Genomic DNA, 26,069 nt, shown 5'->3' with positions numbered 1-26,069 from the left:
GGCCAATAAGGTCACGTCTGAACGTTACCGGGGGAGGAGAAGATCCCGTCACCTTCTGTAAGGTGTCTCCCTTGTAGCGAACAATATTCTACAAGGCTGGATACTGTTTACGAAGAGTGGTTGTTCCCAACCATCGTACAAGGCTGGATACTATTTCTTGTAGGTATTTAGAGCATCTCCAGTCGCGTCCCCCAAACCGTCCCCCAAACCGCGCCGGATCGAGCGTTTGGGGGACGTGTTTTGTTTGTGCCGCGTTTGGGGGACGTCGCTCCCCGCCCGCGTCCCCCAAACGCCGCCCCAATCAGAAATTCAAATAGATGCATTCAAAAGAGATCGTTCCCGCCGATTCGTCGCGATCGGAGTAGCGGCGATCGATCAAAGTACCGGGCGCGCGATCATATTACAGACCGGTGGTGCATGCAAATTAGAAGAAGGGGAAGGGGTTGGGCGGCGGCGTCGTATCCCGAGTCGACGCAGGCCCGTCGAGCACGATGACCTCGTCGCGATCTGCCCGTTGCTGTGCATGGTACGTCCGCTCCGTCGCCGACGCGGAGGCCGACGCATGTGTAGCGAGTAGAAGACGCGTCGGCCTGCTCTTTGCCGCACCGCCGCCGTCGCCGATGCCACTGCCGGGGCCGCCGCGTCCGCCGCCGCCATTTTGGCTTCGATGTCGTCGAGGATCTGGCCTTTGAAGAAGTTGTGCGCCGCTCGCGTCCGGGGAGACATTCCCTCTGTCGACGTTCTCGGCGGGGACATGTCGTCCCTGCGTTTCTTGAGCTCCGGCTTCTCCTCTTGCCTCTTGAGCAGCTCGGCCCACCTTTGGTCGGCCTTCTTGTCGCGGGAGATAAAGGTCGAGGAGACGTCGGCGAGGCATTTCGTGATCGACGCCTGCGTCTTCTCGGACGACGCAGCGTCGGCCAAGGCGGCCTTGGCAGCCTTGTTGCCGCAGGACGCCCGTCGAAGTTGCCGGCGGCGTCCGGATCAATGGCGTCCTTCCCCTTGGACAGCGACAGGCGCGTCAACCGCCATTTCTCATTCACTTTGAGCTTGCTATAGCAATGCATCGGCGCGAACGGCTTATGCCCATCCGAGTGCCTCGAGTACATATCCATGGCCCTATCAAACTAACCAAAGGAAGCAGAGTCATTTCATCGAACACAATGTAGGCGCTACGGATTATGGAAGAAAGAGTCGTACCAGTTGGGCGACGTCGGCTCCGCTGTCGCCTCTGGTCTCTAAGTCCTGATGGTACCCATGGAAGGAGTTCACCGACGCCTGGCTGATGGCCCATCGCGTCGACATTGCCTTCTGGCTCCTCTTCATTGGCACTTTCTAGTAGTTGCTGTTGATCAGCTTGCGCTCATCGAACTCGGCCTTGATCCTCGCCCAATACTTCCCGCTTTTTTGGTTGGCGCCGATGATGGAGTCATGGCTCACCGTCGCCCACGACTCGCACAAACAAAGATCTTCCAGAGGCGTCCACTTCGGGCCTCGTGTGCCCGACGCCTTCTTCTTCTTCTTCTTCTTCTTCTTCGTCCTCACGCCGTCCGCGTCTACCTCCACGAGATCATCATCACCGGCACCCTCGTCGTCCTCTTCCTCGCCACCCTCTTCGTCCTCATCGTCGTCCGCCTCGTCGTCCTCCACCCCGTCCTCTTCCTCGTCGTCCTCCTCCTCAACCCCGTCGTCCTCCTCAGCACCGGCGCCGTCGTATTCGAGCGGACCCCTGCGGCCGGTGAAAGGGCCGCCGTCCGGACCGGGTCCTGGCTCGTGCTGCTCGTACGCCGGGGAGTAGAGGTTGTTGGGGTTGAAGCCGCCGTGCGGCGGCGCATCCTGGTAGTGCGGCAACAAGTTAGGCGTCACGCACCCGGGAGTGCCGGAGGGGCCGTCGTTGTAGAAGGCGGATGACGACGGAGAGAAGACTCCCGGAACGTACACCGGCACGTTCGTACTATATGGGCTCGCGTTGGTGGCGGCGATACACCCGACCAATATGTGCTGGTGCTGGCGCGCCGCCAGAGCCTTCTTCTCCAGCTCCGCCGCCCTCCGTCCTTTCCGCTTCCCCGTCGATAGCTTCCGGCGCAGGCAATCTTGCTGCCATTGATCGTCGGTCCATCCTTCAGGCTTCTTCTTCAAAGCCGGCGCCTTCCGCGGCCTCGCGAACGGCGCTGTCGCCCCTTTCGTCCCATTGCCCGGCGGCTTCTTGGCCGCTTTCTTCGCCATATTTTTGGGGGCTGTCGGCGGCGCCATGTGGAGAGGGTAGCGCCGGCGGGTGGACGGCGGGAGGGAGAAACAAATCGGCGGGATAGGAGAAATGAATCGACGGCGGGATATGTTTTGGGAGGCCTGAAATGCGCGGCGGTATAGGCGCGATTTGGCGGGAGCGGCGGGATTTGGCGGGAGTGTGAGACGAATTTTCCCTGTGCCGCTGACGGGTCGGGCCCGCGTCGGTTCGCCTCGTTTTTCGTTGTGTCCGGCGTCCCCGGTGCGTCCCCTGTTGGACGGGGACGGGCTCGGGGCGCCGGACACCGTATCGGGGCGCGCCGGACAAAAATGGGCTTTGGGGGACGCGGCTGGAACGGATTTTTTGTCCGGCGCGCCCCAAATTCCTTTGGGAGACGCTTTGGGGGACGCGGCTGGAGATGTTCTTAAGTATTTTCCAAATTTAGTGACACACTGTGTATTTGCTTGCCTGCAACTCTTCATTGACCTCGATATTGGTGGTGATCACTACAAAATCTCACGGCGACATGATCATGCGGACATTTAAAATTGATGATGAAACGGGAGGTATATGCAGCAATTAGATGGAAGGGGCAGTGACCTGGCCATTGCAGATGTCAGGTTCCACCGTTCCAGCATTAGAGGAGAGGTGCAGCACCCGAGTCGCGGCCAAAGCTGAATACTGATCGGATGGCGTTGGGTCATTTCCGTAAACCACTGGTGTAGGATGCTACTGGTAATTCCCCTGGCTGCCACTGCTTCTAGATTCTCTTGTTTGCATTTCAGTCAACTGCACATCATGAATTATGATCCTCGCATCCTTCCGAGAACATCGAATTCGTCTCCCGGTCGCGAAGCCATGTAGTTCTCTCTACCTCTACTGACCACATACAGAGATCATCATACTGTACTTCTGTTGTCTCATGCTGCCGACTTCACCCTTCATGTCGCGATCGGCGCTGTGGTTGACTGCTGGTTGATTGTGGCGCTGTTCTACCGCGGACCTGCTTTCAGTTTTCCAGGTGACATGTCAACGTTCATGGTTCACTTGGGTCTCTTCATTCGGAATTCTGCGTTGGATTTTATGTTCCAGTGAATGCCAAACTCTTGAAGACCTCAACATTGTCTGTAGTCTGATCTGATATGAGTGGATTTTCATGGTCCGGAGAAAATGCAGTGTTGTATGATCTCAGCATTTTTCATGGTTATCTGCATTTCTTTCTCGATTGTTCTGTAAGTTCTTTTTTTTCAGGCAAACGCTAGTCTTCAAGAAACGACCCTCCATTTGCAGTGCAGTTTTCTCCTCAGGACCGTCGTGTTTTTCAGAAATTGAGAGCACAAGGCGACGTGCACAGCCCACACACACCATATTCAGTTTTGGACGGCTGGCAACGATAACGAACAACCAGTATCTATATACATTCAGTTATATAGGAGTATAAAAAAAGGCTGACCTACAACTCTAGAAGGTGCAAAATATATATGCATTAAAAATCAGTATCCGATATACAACAACACATGCATTTCAAAACAAAACCATTTTCTGCACCACCGGACTCTAGCTGTAGGTTTTCCAGCGCCCGAGGTATACATACATGTGTGGTCACGGCACATTTACACCTCCAAGAAACAGCACAAAGGTTTTCCTGTGCCATGGCCATGGCCACGTCAGATTGATTCGGAGTGGCCGCTTTGACTGATCCATGACCGGAGTCAACCGAGTGTGAACTGGTTGACTCTATCGCCCTCCATCATCGCGATCACGTACATCCCCCTCTCGCCGTCACTGCAACTTGCGTTGCGTGCGGCGATCCATTTATCTTCCATTTTGCTACCCTCTTGTGCAGTTCACGCGCTTGAGTCAGCCCTGGGCCGTTGACAACACTATCTCGATGGACCATGGATTGGTCAGGGAAGAAGATGCCAATTCGGGCGGCGATGACGATAAACTCGCGAGCATGGACTGGTCTTCCTTTTACAGGTCGGTTTCCATGCATGCATGGTCTGGTCTTCCTACCCAGTCCGTTTTCAGGCGGATCTTCGTTCGATCGGACGTCTCCAACTTGCGCCGTGTAGCTTTCTGTAGGGATTTTTACTAGGGTCTAGCTTAGCTGATGGCTGCAGCTTCGTCAAGCGTGCCGACGCCGAGTAATTCACAAATATGCAAAATGTGCTATGGTATGAATATATTTACAAAAGAAACATGGAACAGATATAAAACTGTATGCGTACTGGGTGTGCTATTTGTTCGCTATTTAAACAGAACATTATTATGTCATTTGTTTGCAGCTGTTTTGGCTACTAGTAACCGTTTTCAGGGGATTTTTCGCCCATTTTTTGGAAACCTCAAGATCCATATTATCAACATGAGATAGGAATTTTTATCTCACTTTACTCCTACCTATATTCCATAGAATAAGGCTTATATGGACTTGAAAAGAAAACCCATGTAAAGCTTAATCAAAGTTTTACAAAAAAAATCATTAACTTTTTAAAATGGAGGTTGTATCCTCGATCTCTGCACCAAAATGATGCACCGGCCTTTTTTTGTTAGATTATTCACAAAAGCCTTACAAGATAACACATCGATCAACCCGAAGCCACCTTTTAACGACAAGGGTTGTTACACCTACAAGCTTCTGAAGGGAATGTCCATGATCAGGGTCGTATGCCCTGACTACGCACCTACGCACATCATCTAAAATCGACTCATTATTCCAACAGACCTGAGTGCGCACCACATGTGCACGCTAAAGAAGTCGCCACCGCCGGCTTCCACAAAACCATCTTCATGAGATGCATGGATCTAAACATTGACCTTGCTAGGCCTTCTGTCAGCGCCATACAGCGCAACCACCGTGCTCACGATCCATCAACGTGACTCCCGCCACCGACCTGCCATCGTCGATGCGGTAGATGCAAAACGCTCCACCATTGCCTCTTCCATCCAAAAACAACACCCTCATGAGGGAAAGTAACAACAAAAGCACAACCATCGTCCGATCCAGGAGATCTAGATCTAGGGTTTCCCTGGAGCAGCACAAGTCAGTAGAGGATGACTGCAACGATGATGCCTTCAACAATGTAACAAGGCATATACCCCGTCGTCGACCTCCATGTACATATCCGGAGCTTGGTTTTCACCATTAGCCACACTTCCCCACCTTGCAACTCGGGCTAGATGTGAGATCTTGAAATCCGCCACAACCAGCCGCAAAACAGCCGATTACTTCTGGTGGAAGAAGAGTCCGCAATCGCCATGCCCAGGGCCGCTGCCCTAGGCGTCCTCGTGTTGTGGGTGTATCCCAGGAGCTCCTTCACGTGCCGACCAGAGCAATAACAGTAGCAACTACACAAAGTCACAGCAGCCTTCCAGACACATCTAGGCCCAGATCCGGCATGACAACCTCACGCTGTCGCCGCCACACCACAACACCATCACTGGAGAAGGAGTAACAACTTCCACCGCATCCGACTCACTCGACGATCGAGGAGATCCGTTTCCGTCGCTATGATGCACATGCTTTATCTGGCGACGTCCCTGACGGCAGGAAGGAGCTGTTGGAAATAATCCTGAAAGATCGAGATGTCGCCTAGGGGGGGGGGGGTGAATAGACAATTAAAAACTCTTACGGATTTGTCTTGTAATAATGCGGAATTAAACTATCGTTTAGTTTACAAGCACAAACCCTAAATATGCTAAGCTCAACTAAGTGTAACGGTAGCAACTAGAGCTAAGCAAGATAGGCACAAGATATATGTAGCACAAGTGATAGCAAGATATATGTACTTCAAGCACGATGGCTATCACAAGGAAAGAGAGCTCGGGTATAGAAATAACCGAGGCACGCGGAGACGAGGATGTATTCCCGTGTTCCCTTGCTTTGCAACAAGGTACGTCACGTTTGGAGGAGTGGAGGTCCCACGAAGGATTCCCGCGCCACGAAGGCTCACCCTATTCTCCGAACCACACCCACGAAGGATAATGGCCCTTTCCTTATGGTTAGCTTTTCCTCCGCTCCGGAGATGACAAGCTCCACAACCACTTCACAAGCTCCACGAAGGAGAAGCCCGGGCCTCTTCACAATCTTCTTGAAGAGATCACCGGAGCACCAACCGCCAAGCCAACTAGGAGGTTTCCCTCCAAGAGTAACAAGCTCACGGTCTCTCACTCGAACTAATCGTGGTGGAGAGCTCAACACTATGCAATGATGCAAAGCAAGAACACTAGAGGTGTTCAAGTCCTTCACTCTCAAATCCCACCCAAACAACAAATGCTAGGATGAGATTGGAGAGGAAGAACAATGGGGTAGGAGGTTTCCCTCCAAGAGTAACAAGCTCACGGTCTCTCACTCAAACTAATCGTGGTGGAGAGCTCAACACTATGCAATGATGCAAAGCAAGAACACTAGAGGTGTTCAAGTCCTTCACTCTCAAATCCCACCCAAACAACAAATGCTAGGATGAGATTGGAGAGGAAGAACAATGGGGAAAGTCAACAAAAGACTCCAAGATCTAGATCCCAAGAGATTCCCTCACTTAGAGAAGAAATGGATTGGTGGAAGTGTAGATCTAGATCTCCTCTCTTAGATCCCTCAAGAATGAGCAAGAATGGTTGGAGGAATCAAAGGGGAGAGCAAGTTCTTCAAATGCAACAATGGAGGAGAGAGAATGGGAAGAACTAACTTGCTCAAGGTGGAAGAAGAGCTATTTATAGCATGGGAGCAAATAAAACTGTTGGGGGAAAAAGACAGAAAAAACGGGCAGAAAAACGGCCCAGCCGGTCACCAGGCCGGTCGACCGGAGCAGCAGCCGGACAGGCCAGCGTGCAGCCCGGTCGGACCGGCCCAGCAACCGGGCTGAGCAGCAGCCGCGCGGGCGGCAGGAAGCTGGGCGACGCGGGGGTGCAGGCCGCGGGTGGGCCGCGCGGTGTGAGGCCCAATCGGCGGCGAGGCCGGTCCGGCCGGGGCTGGCGCCGGGCGGGCCGGTCGGTGACCGGGCCAGCCGCCGGACGTGGGCCAAAGACCCCTGGAGGCGGCCCGGATGGCACCAGCGCCGGACCCGGTCGCGGACCGGGTGGGCCGGTGGCTGGGCCGGTCGGCCGGCCGGCTCCCTCTCCTTTTTCTCCTTTTCTTTTTATTCTTTTCTCATCTTTCCTTTTTCTTTAATAACTATTGCTCCCGAACTCCGATTGACATGAAACCAATTTTGTTGGAAAGATAACGACGAATAGAACCCCAACAAAAACTGGAAATATGGAGACTTCTCTCAGAACATTTTAGATGATTTTAGAGAGGGAGTCTCCCACCGTCAAGAACCGGTGAAGACGTCCAAACTCGAAAACGCAATAGAAGATGCATGCGGATTCTGTTTTCGATGAACTTGGGCTTGTTGTAAAGCTAGCAACAAGCTCAAGAACCTCACACAGATAAACACCAAGAATCAATAAGGATATGCAAAGTATGCAAAGGATTGAGCTCCCTAAGACGATGTGATCAAGTTACCCAACCGAAAGCCCCTCTTGATAGTGCGGCTATCTATCCTATAATCCGGTCTCCCAACAACCACCTTGAGACCGGTAAAAGGAAAACCTAGCAAGGCCATACCTTTGCCTTGTGCATCCCGCTTGATCTTGATGATAACTCTTCAAGCTTCACTCAAACCGGAATGCCTCACTTGATCAATGTTGCTTCGTGAAGACTCACAAATGCTCCCCCATACACTATGATTGGAAAGCCCCATTGATGCACATCTTCACATGTCCATTATCACCAAATGGACGACAAGCTTCAAGCATGTGATCCACTCAAGATGCTCATCTTGAACTTGCCCAACTCAACCTTGTATCTTCTCATACTCACATAAGATAGAGCATGGCTAATATTGAGTTCCACATAAGAACTCCATCTTTATTTCTTCTTCTTGATCATATCACATATGTATCTTCAAACAGAAGGGCTGGTGCTGCCGCACGGGAGCGAAGGAGGGGGTGGTGGCAGAACATAATTACATGCAAATTACATTAGCTATATTATAAAATATATTTTCATATGATATATATGGAATATCATATTTGTTGATAGTACAAGTTTAGTCAAACTTTTCTTGGCTTGATATTTTTTAAAAACAAGACTTATTCATTTCAAAGGGAGTATATTTTGAACACATGGTGTATTTAATCCATTGTGGGTTGGAGGTAGTACGATCATCTTCACCAGCCACCGAACCTAGTATTATCTACACCATCATCTATTGGTGCTCGTGCTCCCACCTATTTGAATTAATGCTAGTAACCGGTTTTGTAGTGTTGTCCATATTGTGGATCACATACATCGAATGCTGGTCCACAGATTATTCCGACTGCCGTACGTTGATCAAACTAGCTAGACATGCACTGACCACGAAATTGCATGCACGAATGCATATAGACAACGGTGCTAGCTAGGGCGGCGCTGCAGGTCCGCTTGATTGACCTTCGTTTGAAGACCTATCTTAGAGTTCAACATCATGTTGCTAGCTAGTTGATTATCTAAATTCACATGGTCACCGGGAAAACGATATGTGCAGTGGCTGCGTTTATATCTATTATCTCGGTTCCAAAATGTATCTTTTTAGAACCTTTCTAAAAAATCTTACATTTTGGAAAGAAGGTAGTATCATTTTGTCAATTGTTCAATCACTTTTTTTTTTTTAAACTTTTATGTCCCTATCTCCACCGCGTAATACAAATACAATCAGTCAACCCAGTTTAGCAATCATATACTGAGTCTAAATTGATCTGCTAGTATTGTACGTGGAACACTCAACACACTTGGTTTTGAGTTCCTAAGGACAATTTGTCAGATAAACGGATTTTTGAACTAAAAAGTCACAATTCTATGTTTGTTTTGAGTTAACCTCGTGGGCAAGTCTACCGTTCCGCTTTCGTACTTTGAACATGGCCTTCCATGACCGCACCTTGCTTTGCTTGGCATTTGGTCGAATGTGGGTGATATTTTTGACCTATAATTATGGTGGAGAAGTTATGTTTTTAAATTTCCCTGCCACAAATAATAATGAGATGCTTCTCTTAAGTAACAATTATCTTAGCAAGAAGGTATTTTTATTACGGTTGTGTGCATCAATTGATGAAGAGGCTGGAGCTAGGCTCCCCATTTTGAAAAAAAAGAAAAAAATGAAGGTATTTTTATCCAATTATTGTGACTACATAACATATGTCGTTTTGCATAAAAATAGTTTCTCCTTATATTTACTTTCTCAAACTTTACAAGGTTTGGTTATGACGAAAAATAAAACATAGAGTAATTTAGGAAGGAGAAAGTACTTATGGTACTGATGTGCAAAATTTTGATTGCATGCTTTTTAAATATGATTGTTGGGTTGGGTGTCGAATGGATGACTAAACTGGTCAAACTTGTGGAATACCAATATTTGGAATTGTAGTGTCATATTGGCATGGCTATACATTTGTTTGAAAATAAGTTGTAGCAATAGTTTCCAGTTCTGGAACATAAGAAAACTAATAAAATTTCCGTGCCAAAATGCATGTCTCTTAGTAGCATGCAAGTTTGTTTAAGTTTACCTATACTTGCTCAAAGATGTATTCCCTCTGTTCACTAATTTAAGATCTTTAAGATATTTCATAATGAGTTAGATACATACCAACCTACATATCAAAATATGTCTAGAAAATAAATACATGCATTAACAAAATAAGCTACCCCTTTTGATCTAAAATAGGTTTCAGAATTTAGTTTAAATTTGAATTAAACCCAACACTTATTATGTATCGGAGGAAGCAAAAAAATCTTATATTAATGAACAGAAGGAGTATACATAATTAAGTATTAAGATGCGTGTAAACAAGAACAACTCGACATTACTAAACTATTTCTTGCATGGAATGAAAATTAGAAACTTGCAAGTGCATCGTACAAGTTCTAGAAAATGGAGACCATCGTGCATCATGTCCCAAGTTGTAATATGAACAGGATCTAAGCTATTTCCCTGCCATTCATGACACGGCACGCGCGAACATGGCGCCATGCCTGCCTCGGGCACTCGAGCAGTCCTATTGACCCGAGGCCTCTGTTCCTTTGTGTGCAAGTCGTCATCCCGTACGAACTCAGCAAACATGTGCATGTGTCAGTGACAAGGCACTGGCACGCTTGACAAGCTATTTCACAATGTACCAAAATAAAATTGTAGATAGGACGAGCATGCAAAGCAACAGGAGTCGCAAAATGTCAAAAAGGAGATGTGAGCCATGCATGCAAAATGGAGAAGACGAAGGAAAACTGGGGCGTCGCTGTAGCATCTAGCATGCGCATGCAAACCACTTGTCATTTCCGATTCTTGGGACTTCAAATTCATCAGCATGGACCGTTGAAGTTTGAGGCAATTGCCCCTCCAAGATTTCAACTCTCGGATCCCAACTGTACCGGTGCTCCGCAGATCAATAACCGACCATACATTCTTGTCTGATGGTGCCTTACGATCAACGTATTGATTTGTAATGTGTGTGTGTTTGGCAGAATGTTTGACGACCAGAAAGGCTCGGAGTTCGACCAGCTATTATTTTTCGCAAGTGTCAGCTCCCATGCAGTATTATAATAAGCCTCATTCAAACTGCCTCGTGTGTTTCCTTTTTGGGGCATTGGTCGCAACGTGTTTGGCCAGACCAAACCGTTGCTCTGTCTTTTGGAAACAAACTCTTGAATTGTTCTCTCACTTCATGTTTTACTAATGTTCTTTGCTCTGTACACTTTGATTTCCATATACTAGTTGGCATATTTATGTAGAAGTATCAGGGACAGAAAATGTCAAACAGTTTGACCAGTGTGGCTGCTTTGCAGGCCTCCGACCAGTAGCTCCTCGGCAAAGGAGATTGTTTGACCTCTGCAAACTGATTTTTTTCCGTCTACCGAGGCGATTGCTTCCCATGCCTTTCTTGAATGGCTTGTGGATACTGTAGCTAGGTTGAAATTTCCCTCCTCTGCTTCTGAGAGAAGTTAATTAACAGCACGATTTGGAACCGAGGATTTTCCAAGAAAATAATGTTGGAGCTGTTATTTGGAGGAAAATAGTTTGAGACGCATGTGACTCAAATAAGTGTGAAAGTTCAAAGTTTCCGTTTCAACATCAGCATGGTATTCAAAATACAACTTTGAACTTTTATTATTTTTATTGGAATAAATAATATTTATTTAAAATATGTAAATAAAATAAAAAAATTAGGATAAATTCACACATAATTTTAAAGTGTATATTAAACATTTGGAAGTATTTTAGCAGTTCAAAACTTCAACCCCGTCATTATCTAAATTTTGCAAAACCAGAGAGAGTAGCTTGCTCGGTACATAGAAATATGTTCAAATGCTCTAATGCAAAAGTGTCTGAAGATGGCAAAAAAAGATTTGCAGATGTCTTCCGTACAATACTCACATTGTAATATTCACACGATTGCAGTGGTCAAATTTGAGGACCAAAATTTATAAGGATTAATTTCTTTGTGATATATATTACTAGCATGGTTTCTCCAAGACTTAAAGACACAATGTTTTCTACTCCATCCGTTCTGATTTAGTCTACATCTTCGAAAAAATCAGACAAACTAGTATACATTTATTAATACTATTTCAACCAATCAAAGCTACAAAGAGCAGGATTGCTTCATTTTTGTGTTGTTATTGATTACAAAGCTAAAATGTAGACTAATTTAGAACAAATTTTAGGCCTAGAAATAATGGAGGCAGTCCTTGGATCCCTCTCACACCGTGATAAAGAACTGTCTGACGCTTGTCTTCATTGATCTTGGACATACTGTCGAGTGTCGGAAGGCTACGCTGGTCAATTCCAAATGAACGACATGCTTGGAGTTTTCCGGAGTGGATGGATTTCGGTCGCACGCTACCATGTTTTTTCTAACAGTTTGGTTGTAGAGGGAGCGTTGCAAAGCTCTGCGGTGTGTTGCCATCACGGGACATGTCTTAGTTCCACGGTGAAGTCAGAAGCACAGAATGGCATGAAAGCCGAGAACTGAGGACTAGCAATAAGGATTGAGTCTTGGTGGTGATGAGATTCTGGCTTGGTGATTCATGACTTGGAGTAGCGACATTGTCCATTGGGGGCGACAACACTTGAGGAAGTCATTGTCTAAACTTGCAGGGTTAAAACCTAAAGTCTCGCGTTAATTGGTGGTGCATGGCAATGGTCTTGTTGAAGGTATTGTTTTGTGAGTGCAGATTTTCTCCGGGGTGAACACCTATGGTCATTAATCAGGGCGATGATGGTGCTTGCACACTGTTTCTTTCTTGGAGGTGTCGTTTTTGAAGATGATGGATTTCTGGTGTTGTCTTCGTGGTAGTTGGTCTGCTATTACAAGGATAAGTCACTATAGCGGGACTTTTTTTTAACGTAATTCTACTTTTTTTTTGGTTGTGTGCATCCGTGTTGCCACTAGAGCACTGCATTGTTGCAGAAACTGTGTGTAATTGATAACTACGCGATATTAATATATTCATTTTATCGAAAAAAGAGTATTTCAGAACGGATGGAGTAAGCTTTAGAAAATAGGTTTATGTGTACCCATGATCTCAAACTTGGCTTCAGTGAGAATAGAAGCATAGACAACGCCCCCAAAACACGCCCAAACTAAAAGAGAGACCCTCCAAAATGCAAGTAGCTATCAATCTGAAAGTGACGCATTTGTCACTTGTGAAACGAAGCGATGGCAACCGGTCTCTGTTCAGGCTTTGCCACCAAACAAACAGGAAGTCGACAAGTTTGCATATTTTATTTAATCATTTGAACACCATGTGATGATTAACATAGAGGAAGGATCGGAAGTGGTCTATGATTGTCCTACTCCCACCTGTCCAGCCATCTCAGACATTCCACCAAGCTAGAGTATTTTCTTTCCCGCGCAATCCAGCTTCCCCATGTGCTTCTCTCGTGCGAGCGAGAGCATGACCCCATCCACGGATCACTGCTGAGATAGGGCGGCGCGCGGGAGGAGCACAAACGTCGACCTCATCTAGCACGCGTTCCTCGTCAGGCAGCTGTAAGATCTGCATCACTGTTCGCCGTCGCGTTGATCGGAGGAGGGTGTCTTTTGACCGTACGTCGCCGTCCGACCCCGCCTCCCCGGTAGCGACCACTTCCCCGTTGTACTCCAAGCAAAGCGAGAAAAGAAGTACTAGAAGCATCATCTCTCACATATAGCCAAGGCAGAGGGACCATCCTGATTAAAACATTCGCGTGCCTCGATCGCCCCCATCGCTTGGATCTCAATCCTCGGAAGAAAAAAACGGCCAGGAGATCTGGTTAGGATCGCTACAGTTAGGTCATTAGGTGGGATGTTTAGCCCAGTTGGTCGCGAGCAAATCTGTGCAAACACATCGATTGATCTCGCACGAGAAGAATGTGTGCGCCGCAACTGCCGCATCGATCGCAAAGGACCAGTAGTCAGTAGATCGATCGACAGTGATCAGTAGGTACCATCCGTAAGTGGCCAAAACTGATAGATCCCCAGGACGCGAATGCGTAGGCCCCTTGATCGTCTCCCATTTGCTATCTTTATCCATCGCAGGGCATTCCTAGTGATCCACTAATGGCTAATCCTCGTGGTGGAGGACGTACGTAGTAGATGCTCGCCGATCGAGATCTCATCCACGCCATGTGTGATCTGATGTGATCTCTGATCCGCATCATCATCGGCAGATCGGCTCGATCGATTCCTCGGATAAGCAGGAAAGGGAACGTTTCCGCATGATTCCGCGGAGCGACCCTCGATCGGAATCAATCATTGAGATATCCAATTCTGATGATGATGATGGGCAAGTCACTTTGATCCTACGCCTTTAGCTCCCCCTACGTCCTCGCCATCAGTTGTCACCGCAGGAGTGCTGCAGCAGGCCGGCTGGGGAGATCAAATCTTCCATGGAAGAAATCATTATCCTTTGGGTTCTGTTTTGGCCTGTTCTGCCACCTTCGTTGCACCGTATCATGTCCCTACTGTTTGCGTATCCGGAGGAAGATGTGTTAGCCAAGGAAGATGTTCGTGGAAGAATGTAGTTACAGTAGTTCAGATACTTGTTTGGGGAAAATAAGTCGATTTGGAGGCACAAAACACATGACAATCATGGGACACATTCGTGGATGAAAACTGAAAATTTGGACGAGGGCATTACATTTGTCTCCACTCATCACTAGTCCCTATAGAAGGTTCCATACTAGGGCACACATAATGATACAAAAAAAAGGAGAAGAAAAAAAAGGAAAGTCAATTCTAGGCAGATGGGAAAATGAAAAAAAGGAATCTACCGAAAAAGATGCTCCCCTAGGGTAGCACCGTAGCACCAATGAAGCCCTTGCCATTGCCAGACAAAACCCGCTCGACAAAGGGAGGGGCATGCAACAAGGTTTCCTCCTTGTCTTGCGGGGCGCCAATGGCAAACACACTAGGATCCTTTTTTTCCTGACCGTTAGGCCCACTCCCCTGTCGAGCCCAGGTTTCTACCTTGCGTTGATGCTAAACTAGTCGCTGGGCTCCATGATTCTTGCACAAGCGTCGAATGACCCCGTAAGATGCTACGCCCTGTAATTAGTGTTGGACCTAGGGGCTCTTGCACAGACGCTAGTATTATAATGTTCATATCTTTTATTTCTAAAGCGCCCAAACTAGCACTTGCGCGTTGTACATGGCGTCATGGCCTGATGGTGAAGAAAATCTGAGGTGTTATTCCAATATGATAACCTCCGAGTTTTCATTGCACTTAGTTGAATTGTTCAATTCTAATGCTTAACATCTTTTACATTTTTTCGGCAGAGTCTTGATCTTATTATTTTCATGAGAATTAAGTTTGCAGCTTCAAAAATTATGAAAGGTACTAGAGTACTTATTCCATTTGTTACAATTGCCTGTTTGTAAACTTAAAAGTTGCAAATGCCCGCTAATCTTAGGGAAAGCGTCGCATCAACAACCAACTAATCTTAGGGCACATATGATTCTTAGGATTTTACTATGGAAGCCCTTTGACTTATAGGATCATATCCTATAGGAAATAATTCCATAAAAATATTAAATTTTAAATTTTATAGGAAACAAATATTAGGTTAGACCTTATGAAAAGGCAGTTCACCAGTCCTTTGATCCGTAAGATTCTTAGAACACATGAATAGGAAAAACACATATTAGAAAGGTACCTCATCTTCAATTCATATACGATTTTGGATCCATAGAGCATTTAACTGTAGAGGAAAAGCAAAGGAACTATAAAAAGTTGTTGATGTAAACAAAGCGCAAACAAATTTACCACTGCTTTGAGTTGCACGATTTTTCGAATATAGGAAGGGAAAAACGCATGATCAAAATTGTATGTCCTATTCAATCCTACAGGATTTTGGATCCATGCAGTGTTCCATTGCACAAGAAAAGCAACGGAACTGCAGAAAGAGGTTGGAGCGACAATTTTGATCACTGCAGGAATCGTCGCTCCGTGGAAAAAAAAATCATCGATCCAAATGAGAGCGCAAACAAATTCTCTGTAGGAATTCTAAATGATTTGTAATTCCCGTGAATCAAATTTCCCTCGTAGCAAATAGCTGAATGCGTAATGATCCAAATCCTGCAAGGTTCCTACATGATTTTCTTTGAACCATAGAAAGTTTCAAAAAAAAAATTCACATACTAAACATGACATTCCAATCCTACGCATTCTAAATTATTCACTCCTTTTCTATCCGTGAATCAAAGGAGGCTTTTAGGGAAAAAAAATAGCCATATGTACACGTAACATAACTCCACTTCTCAACTGGCTTAGCAACCATGATAGAATAAAGCGTTCTTGATCTGAAAAAAGGAAAGAATAAAGCATTGTTTCGCCAAAGCTAGCCAAACAGCGATGGACACGGGCCGACGCAGCCGCTAAATTCCCAATCACCCGTCACCGTCACCTTGCCAATTGCCAGTAGTAATTGTTCTGAACTTCTGACCGCTCGCGTTACCAGACGTTCGGCATCGGTAGACTGTAATTCGCCGTCGGCTGTCAAACTGACCAGTTTCTTTTTGTTTTTTGAAAGAGTCAACTAGTCCAGTTGGCAAGTTGCATGCAACATGAGCGCGACGGGCCCCACCGAAGACACTGATCACTGTGACACTCAGGGTGTGTTTGGTAGCCCGGGGCTACTCAGATTCTCCATCTCTCCTCATACAAGCTAACCTTAGCTGAGTTGAGCTGAGAAATTGTCATGTGTTTGGTAGCCCGGGTCAGCTGAGATATGTTAAGCAGAGATGTTGTTTGTTAGCCTGTGTCTATTGAGATATGTTTGCCTGGGATGTTGTTTGGTAGACTGTTTGAGACATGATGTGGTTACCTTCTCCTTAAGTTGGTGAGACTACCACCAAATGGAATAGATTTTCCACAAATACATACATATGGACTCCATGGTACATACACACATAACATCGAATCCACATAAAAGATAATTCATCATCCAGCGATCAATATTACAAAGTCAGACAAGATCCAAGCATAATACATGGTCAAATAGGTCCCAGCATTACAAAAGAAATATTGCATCAAGCTACACCAAGTCAGACAAGATCAGGATTCTTTGCAATGATACGCTTGAATGCGGCTTGACGGACTTCAACTTCCATTTTCATGAAATTTAGACCTTTACCCTTATGCTCTGTCAAATAATCTAAAACAGCCAACTTTTGATCCATTTCAAAATCTGGAAGGTCCATAATAGTTTTGCACAAATCCGGGTGTGTTTCGGCATGGCAAGTGTTATTGATAGCACCAGCCACAACACGCAATGCATCAGACATGTTGCTAACCTGAGTTGAATCTTCATCACTCAAAATAGAAGCCCTCTTTCTCTTCTTATTTGAGCCAGAAGAAGGTGAAGGAGTAGTTGCATCCGTACCTTCACCACCAATGCCAAATGCGGCTTGAGCTTCCCCAAACCCTTCTCCGTTTATTGCACCGCTCTCCAAATCAATAGTATTTTCTGGACACTCTACCTGAATGGGTTTCCCCAAAGGCTCATTAGACCCCATTGCAAACTTACCCGTGGCTAACTTATCAGCAAAGCAAGCTTCCATATATTCATAGTTTACAATCGGTGTGTTCAGAAATTCTGCATCCTTATTATGATCCTGCACATGTTTGCTACTCAAAAACGAGCAGGATTTGCTACTACCTTGAGAGCACGTGCAGATCCGGCCAGGAACGTTCAGGTTGGAGAATTTCAGGTCGGAGATGTGCAGATCGACGGATCTTGTTCTGGGCTGAGATGTGCTGCTGCTAGGTTTGACGACGGCCGGAAGTGGAGGACCTCAAGGCCGTCGCAGGGAAGATGGAGGCCGGTTCAACCGCCAGACACGGACGGGGAGGTCGACCTCGCCCTCTCCATGCCGGGCTCGATCTGGTTCTCCTGTGCAACGGGAGAGGAGCGACTGGAGGGAGGGGAGGCGAGCTAGCCGGGGACGCGGGGGAGGCGAGCGAGCCGGGGACGCGGGGGAGGCGAGCGAGCCGGGGGAGGCAGGGGAGGCGAGCGAGCCGGGGGAGGCGGCGACCTTGGCGGCGGACGGAGGGCGATTTTTCGGGGATGAGGCCTGGATACTGGGCTCGTGGGGAAAGGGGCAGGGGGTGACGGGAGTTGGGGTCTACCCTCTCAGCGGGGACGCGCGGAGATATTTTCGGGAGCGCGGGCTCTCTCTTTTCGGGGCGGACTCGTCCGAGCTCAGCAGCGAAGCTCGATTCGGCCTTCGCTGCTCGGCAGGGCGCTGACCCCTTTTTCGTATCCGCTCAGCAGGGTGGAGGTGGGAAGAGCCGAGCTAACAAACAGAGGATGTCCTCAAAATCTTGGTTGGGAGGAGAATTTCTGAGTAGCCCCGGGCTACCAAACACACCCTCAGTTGTCGTGACTCACAAGAAGCATCTCCACGTCCGGTTAAAGCGTCAGATAGGTTGTTTGGGCCACGCCGCATCTTGGTGCCGCGTTTTGGGTGTCTCTTCAGCCGCGTTTCTATACCTGACCTCAAACAAATTTGATTTAAAATTAATGTTTTATTTATAATTTTAAAGATTCTTCGTCACTTTGATATGAAAAAAGAATTAAAACGGAACGATGAAGAAAAATACAAAAATGTTGGAAAACACCAAGATAGGGCCCTACTCTTCTTCGATGTTATCGTGGTCGTTGTCGTCGCTCGAGTCGATGTGGTAGTGGATACGTCAAGATTCTTTATCATACACCTTGACGCTCATCTCGCCGTCGCCTTCGTAGAAGAAGTTCACCAAGCAGTCGACCTCGACGTCGTGGTCGCGGGTGAACTTCTTCCAGCGCTGTGGAGGTACATCTTGCTTTCCCCATCGAATAAGACCTCCACGGTCCATCGGCAGAAGTCGCAACATGCTTCCCGCAGGGTCACCGCTGCCGGCTCGCCAGCGAGAAATTCGACGAATGCGTCCGGGAGCTTATTCTTACCGAAAGGATCCTCGTTGATGAAGACGACAAACTCGAAGTACTTGTTGCAGAGGCAGTCCTCTTCCTTAGGCGATGACGAGCGTGCAACATGACTTTCCCTGCCCCTACCATGGACGCGACCGCGGCCAATTGAACCCGCCATGGAGCACGTGTGGAGAAAGTTGGGTTGCGGCGGCTAGGGTTGTGTGAGACGGCGATGAGCGAGCACCTGCTTTATACGCCGGAGACATGCGAGGAAGCGGTGGCGCGCATTAACGCTGGCACACGGGACAAGGCGCGACGAGACGTCTCGCTGCACGTGTGGGAAAACTGCAACGTCGCTGCGCGGAAATTAAATTGAGTTGGCCAGAGGTAGGCGATGGGGCACGACAACCCTATGTGGCTGGCGATGCTAGCTCTCCACTCGCGATGCGAGTTTTTGTTATGTCCAGCGTTCCCTGCGCACCGTGATGGGCTCGGAGCATCGGACACCGTATTTAAGCGCGCGGAATAAAAATAGACTTTAGGAGCCACGCTAGAAGGCAAACGTCCGACGCGTCCTAAATCCCTTCGAGAAACGATCCGGGGACACAGCTAAAAATGTTACTTCCTCCGTTCGCTTTTAATCGACGCGGACTGAGTTCAGCGCATGTACGTACATAATGTAGCGTCCGCATCGATTAAAGCGGGTCAGAGGTAGTATTATAACTTTTTTTGCAGGGTAAAAATGTTAGTATTACACTGAGTGGAAGAATATGCTTCCAGACTCTTTTAATTTTTAACCGATCTGTCTAGTGGTTGATTCCAGAGTCCAGTTACTCGACCTTGGCCTCGCGAACGAAGCAAAGAATCTTCCAGAACAAAACCGACGAGCCCAGGCGTCCGGAGCGCGAGCGTCGCCCGTGCCACGGCGCGACGGCGACCGGCGGTTCGCGGCGGCAGTGGATAGAGCACGAAGTTTTAAAGGCGGGCAGCCGACTTCCGTCGGAGGGGCCCCAGGATTGATTAGGGATCTGGACCAAACCTTACCGACGGCGGCGGGGGCCTCCACGTACGTACGTCGCCGGCCCCAACCCAACCGAGCGCATCGGCGGTGGACGTGGACGACGCTCGTCGCGCCGCACGCGACGAGCGGGAGCGCCGTCGCTGTCCGTCCGTAGAGCCATGGTTCTCTGCATCGGAGAGTGCCGTACGTCGCCGGAAAATGGCATGTGTCTTATGAGCAAACCGTGGTCCATGCGGCATCCGCCGTTTTTTTGGTTTAGAGCTTATCAGTTGCTGATTATCATCTGCTTGGTGGTGCGCCAACTTGGCTAGTTGTGAGCTTGTACTACTAGCAGGCGAGCATCAGATGTTATCTTGCTGACTGTGACAATCGATCGACGGGTACTTGGAGAATCTCCAAGTGTTCTCTAAAATTGTCCTCGATGTGTCTGATCAGGGGTTCCTGGACATATGTTCGCCCGGTGTCCGCCCCTGAACCCAAGGGCGCCGCTAACTTTGGTCCGCAGTTTCAGTCTAATATTTCTTTTTGCGTAAACTTTCCAATATAGGTTTATAAACCTAGAAATATTTTACACCGAACATTGTCCGAAATTTTAAACTGAAAACATAACACACAGTACGAAACTAAACTAAAAACATCCCACTGTACTTAAGCATATAAATCTACGGGTGTGTCTATGTCTTTCTTAAGTCTCAGTTACCTCAAAAAAGTGCAACTGCAATTCAAAGAAAAAATCAACTCAGTCCAGTTGCACATTTCTAGCAGAAAAGTGCAATCGTACTGTTTTAACAGAAAAGTACAACTCAAGCATTTTTTTGTAAATGACTTAGACTTAAGAAAATCTCAATTGACTGAGATATAGCAAAACTGTAAATCTAATGCTAGATCTACTCTAGCATGATGAACTCTAGTTGCGGATGATGGTTGGCTTCGGTGCCGATAGGGATCAGGGAGACGTAGGTTCGCCGGGATCTGCGGCGAACGCTCCTCCTACAGACGAACATAGAGATCTTGGTCGCCCAAGCGCTGAAACGCATGTCCAACTCCTTGGAGAAAAAGTTGCGTCACTAAAGCTCGCGCGAGCACACGATCCCACTCCGGTGAGTTCCAGCTGACTGGGGACGCTTCAGCTCCTCCGGTCTCAACTTACGACAATCGTAGGCGATAGCCCACACGCGCTTGCTACCTATTAGGGTTTAGGTGCCACCCAGGTGTGATCTTGCAGTCTGACGACCTTTTGTCAAATGCTCTAACGACACCGACGTATACATGCTCATGAGCCACCCGCACCGCTCCTCCGCGAGGACTCGGTGCGGCAGGGAAATAATGTTCAAAGTTTTAAAAATTGGATAATCAGATGTCAATCACTTTATAATTTATATTAGTAGTATGCAATATTATACTTAAGCATTCAAAGAGCCAACTTTTCTTTGATTCCCTCAATGATATAGAAAACTGAAATTTCAATCATACACACTTCTTCTTCATGCGCTTAAAGGGAAGACCTAATCAAGAATTTTACAAAATGTCTTCGGATGCATGCATGTTGTCAACGCATGTACTAGTACTACGCATTGAAATGGAGGGAGTAGTAAAAATTCTATGGTACCCAGCGTATCCACGCATATACCGCCATTAATTACCCTTGGAGAAAAAAATGGATAATTCCTCACGAAACCGTAGACCCCATCAAAATGGAGCACTACTGAGAAGACCATGTTCCGAAGCACGCCTAATATCCAGCGAAAGAGTCAAGGCGAGAGCAACACGATGATCACCCTAATCAAACATTGACCGTCCGGCGGCTGGCTGGCTTATCCAACATCTCCGAGCATATCTATCCCGTTATCCTGCCTGGGGAAGCAGTCCGGTCACTAGCTCGTCAATGGCAATTCAACGAAACAATCCTCAAGAAAAGGAGTTGCACTACTACTAGTAGTTCGTCCACCTGAAAATTGCTCGAGGAAATGATCAAAACCAGGACGGATTATTATTATTTTTTGACGGAAACGAACGGATTAATTGGGTTGGACGCGGGAGCTGACCGGGTCAACTTGCTCTGTTTTTTTTTCCCCGGTGCGATCCGGTGCGTGAACCACGTACGTATGCGAGACGGCTTTTGGCCCGATCGAACGCCATGTCGGCGAAAGCGATCGTCACCGGAAGTGAAGGAATAATCATAATTAAACCCAGCCTGAGATGCATGGCGGTAATTCGTTAATTAGGCACCTCATCCTGCGACACGGATGATCGGATGGATCCAATACTGCCGACATACGGATTGGTGTGCTCGATCGTGTACATTGCGCGGTGGCCGATCATGCGCATTTCAGGGCCGTACAGGTCGGCGCGTTCACACCGGGGATCAATTTGACTGGGATCAACGAAGCGTACGTGCTAGGTGCTACTGCGTACTGGAAGCTACGGAGAATTACCTCCGTTTGTTTAATATAATCCACAGGTAAAACTGGCATGTATGTTTTAGGGTCGGTTCGTACGGAGGAAGCTGCACTGTAGCGTCCTTTATTGGCGATGAGAGGAGAGGAGAGGCCATGTCAGAGCATGAGGCCCCGTTTGAAACGAATCTTTCAAGACGGCTAGTATTTCATCACGTTTTTTCCTTTATTAGCGATTATTAGCTTGCACGCACGGGAGCACCGCCCACTAGCGCTATATATCTGCCTCGGTCCTGCTCGGAAATGTTCGAAGGGTTGAACAGAAATTGAATGAGGTAGATAGATAGCCAGATATCTCTCCCGAGCGGCAACCTCTACGACGACTCCGCTCTGCCATTTGGAAAAGCTACTGTTTCCTGCGCGCCTAGAGGAGCTAGAGAGAGGGCTGCATGCGACGTTGATGTGCTGCGAGCTGGCGGACCAACGCAGACCGCGCGGCAGCGGCGGCCGGGCGGCGAAGGGCGGCGGCGACGGAAGCACCGAAGCAGCGGCGGCAATGACAATGGCGGAGCTCATGTCCGGGTACTACCAGGCGCAGGAGATGTCGACCATGGTGTCGGCGCTGTCGCGGGTCGTCGCGGAAGACGACCCCTGGGCGGCGGAGGCGTACCAGTGGGCGGCACCGGCGACGACGTCGTCGGCCGGCATGGGCCTGGAGGAGCAGGCAATGCGCGGCGGCGGCGGCGGGTACGTGCACGAGCTGGGGAGCTACCCGGGCGCGCCATCGTCAGAGCTCGCAGGTAACAGTCAACACACGCATGCCGTAGTTGCTTGCTCGAGCAGAGCTTTGCATGCTCTGCTTTTGCCTTTGCTTTGCTTGCATTTGATATTGCTCCACCCAGCTTCCGCGTGCTCTTCTTTCTTTTTTTGCCCGTTTGGTATTCTTGCGTGGTACTCCATCTCGAAACGTGGCGAGACTGGGCAACATGTTTCAGCTAACCTAATCATCATGTGATAGGTTTAGATTCAGATGTGCACTGACAATCTGCTAAGCTTGTGAGATGAAATGCCTGCATCGCTGCACAACAAGTTCATTCCACGCCCAGAAACTAAAACTGAAACTAAGACGTCCACGCCTCTAATTCTGATCGAGTCATATACAACAGGTGAATGCCTTTCCGGTAGCATAGCAGTACAACATTTATATTCTATTCAACTTTTTTTTTTTGTATATTTTAACAAATCTGACCCGTTGGCAAAACTACTAGCTTGTCTCTTCAGCGACGAAACTACCATTTTAGAATGAGGCCCCTAGGTTTGACGGCAACGAAAAAGGAACCGAATTTATGTAGGTCGGTGCCGGTTAAACTTGACACACGATTTTTAAGTGGTACGACACCCAAGTGTTGCGGCGCCGACCTACCTTAGGTGCGAGACCTTACGACGCCGAGCTTGCTTCTGCGCCGAAGATGCTTGACACCGACCTACACTATTACGACTTCATACTAGTAGTTCTTACCAAACTAAACGGTCTAAACAATTTATTAGATAAGGGCACCAATGAAAGCGGTATGTTTGTGTCGCTCCAGTACAACCACCTAGGCATGGATAGATGAAGCTATAGCTAATTATTTGTACATCTAAAGCTAACAATTATTGATGAACTCAACAAAGTACACAAGACCATCTCTCTTGCCTCCTTTTCTCTCTCTCTTTACCCTCTCTTTCTTGCCTTCCTCTTGTGGAGAAATGGTCACCTCTTCATGCTACAACTTCACTTTTAAGGCTAGTATTACTTTTTCAGCTTTAGGATATCTGAACCTACGTGGACCAATGGGGCGGTATGTTGAGGCATATGCCTTAAGGCATTATTTCGCAAAAAAAGTTAAATTTGTAGAAAAAATATACATATTTTGTGTCGTATAAGGAACCAGGGAGGGAACACGTACGTGTTTTCGCCAGTGCAGCGTCCTAGGCATAAAGCGTGTTAAAAAAAAAAAAGATAAACAAAGAAGGAAGAAGAAGGCCAAGGCGTGGCCAACAAACGAGTCGTAGGTACGAATGTCATGTAGCAGAAAATCAAAACGTTGGACGGAACCGAGGCGCAAGGACCTGACATAGCTGACACATAAAGATGAAACAAACTCTATCTCTAGTCCCCTGTCGCGCATGCAGCGCAGGTATGTATAGCTGAGCTGCCTCACAGTTGTACGCCACCACCTTAGTACAAAAGTCTTTGACCGGAATTCACTGTACCACTGCAACGCAACAAAGATACAGCTAAGGAGCATTTTCCGTATAAACCCCTTCATCTTGTAGATACTCTGGCAAGATACGTACGTGGTGCCCAAAGTATACCGAGAAAGATACGCTGGAAATCTTCGCTTTATTTATTTCCCAGGAAAAGGCCAGGATCTCTCCTTCATTGCATTCCTCTTTGGTGACGAAAAAGCTGTGCAGATCATGAGCTGGTGCTTATCACTCTGCGGCCCGTTTTTTTGTTTTCTTGTCACTTAGTATGGGATTTGCTGTCAATCATTTCTTTTTTGGATGTTTTTTCTACTGGCAGTACCGCTTTCCAGTTCATTCGAAAAATTAACTCCTCCTCGGGGTGACTGACGCGTTTTATTTAACACCTTGCAACTTTGCGAAAACGCATTCTCGTTCACATTCATGCATGTGTATAGTCAGTGCGAATACGGGAGCAAGTGTTCAAGTTGAATCGCTTTTCCTTCCGCTTTTGCTCTTTCCTCGTGTCGAAACTGGTAACTGACTATATATACCCCGTGTCCGTGCGTGCGCAGGCTCGGACCACAGCTCTGACACCCAGAGCGCGACGACCATGGGCGACCAGCACCAGAACCCCACCTCCCCGGCGACGGCGACGGCGGCGGCGACCAACGCGGAGGCGTCCGAGGCGCCGCGCCGGCGCTACCGCGGGGTGCGGCAGCGGCCGTGGGGCAAGTGGGCGGCGGAGATCCGGGACCCGCACAAGGCGGCCCGCGTCTGGCTCGGCACCTTCGAGACCGCCGAGGCGGCCGCGCGCGCCTACGACGACGCCGCGCTGCGCTTCCGCGGCAGCCGCGCCAAGCTCAACTTCCCCGAGGACGCGCGCCTCCACCCGGCCGCCGCCGCCGTCACCGCTGCACCGACCCAGGCGCCGATCGCGGCAGCGTCGTCAGCCTCCCCGGCCGTGTACGGCGCCGGTGCAACCCAGGCATCGGAGTACCTGCGCTACCAGATGCTCCTGCAGGGGTCCAGGGACGCCGCAGCCGCCAACAACCAAGCCACCGCCCTCCTCCCGTTCTACGGCGGCGGGGGTGGCGGCGCCATGAGCAGCTCCTACGGCGGCGGCGGCGGAGTCATCAGCAGCTCCTACGGCGGCGGCGTTGGCGGCTCCCCAAGCGGCTTCCTCGGCTCCTACTACTCCTTCCCGCCCTCCACCGTCTCCGTCGCCACCGTGCCCTCCTCCTCCTCCTCCGCCTCCTCTGCTCCGGGCCACTACTACGACCCGCACCAGCAGCAGCAGCAGAGCGACGCGGCGGCGGCGACGGCGGACTGGGACTGGCAGAGCGCGCTGGCCTCCTACTCGGGGACGGCGGCCTCCTGGTCCGACTCCAGCCAGCACCACCAACATCACCAGCCGCCGCACAACAACAACCAATAGTGTAATCGGAGATCCTGCGCCGTTCTGGAAGAATAAGAAGGTGTGTACGGACGCGGATGGAGATGGGCGCTGCAGCAGCAGGTGGAGTTCGAGAAGGATGTCGTCGATTGACAGCGATCTGCTCTCATTTTGTTCGTTCGTTCATTAGTTTGGCTAGCGTGGGGTCAGCCATCCCCTTATTTTATTTTAGTTCGGTTACTGCAACAAGGATGGAAGAGCAAGCATGTCTAGGAAGGAAGATGATGGCATGGCTTGATGCTCGAGGATGGGAGTTTGAACTTTGATAGATAGATATATT

General features: G+C 48.4%; 1 protein-coding gene across 1 annotated transcript; it reads left to right on the top strand.

The window, feature by feature from the left end:
• The first annotated feature begins 22,564 nt into the window (after positions 1-22,564).
• Positions 22,565-25,866, top strand: LOC124667978 (ethylene-responsive transcription factor ABR1-like). Its single transcript, XM_047205192.1, has 2 exons — positions 22,565-22,904; positions 24,909-25,866. Exons 1-2 carry the CDS (start codon positions 22,565-22,567, stop codon positions 25,769-25,771), a joined length of 1,203 nt encoding a protein of 400 aa, XP_047061148.1. The 3' UTR covers positions 25,772-25,866.
• Positions 25,867-26,069: the final 203 nt, after the last annotated feature.

This window comes from Lolium rigidum, chromosome 6, assembly GCF_022539505.1.
Source record: "Lolium rigidum isolate FL_2022 chromosome 6, APGP_CSIRO_Lrig_0.1, whole genome shotgun sequence".
NCBI classification, from domain to species: Eukaryota; Viridiplantae; Streptophyta; class Magnoliopsida; order Poales; family Poaceae; genus Lolium; species Lolium rigidum.
Note: the sequence above shows the minus strand (reverse complement) of the source record. Positions and strands in the feature narration are given on the sequence as shown.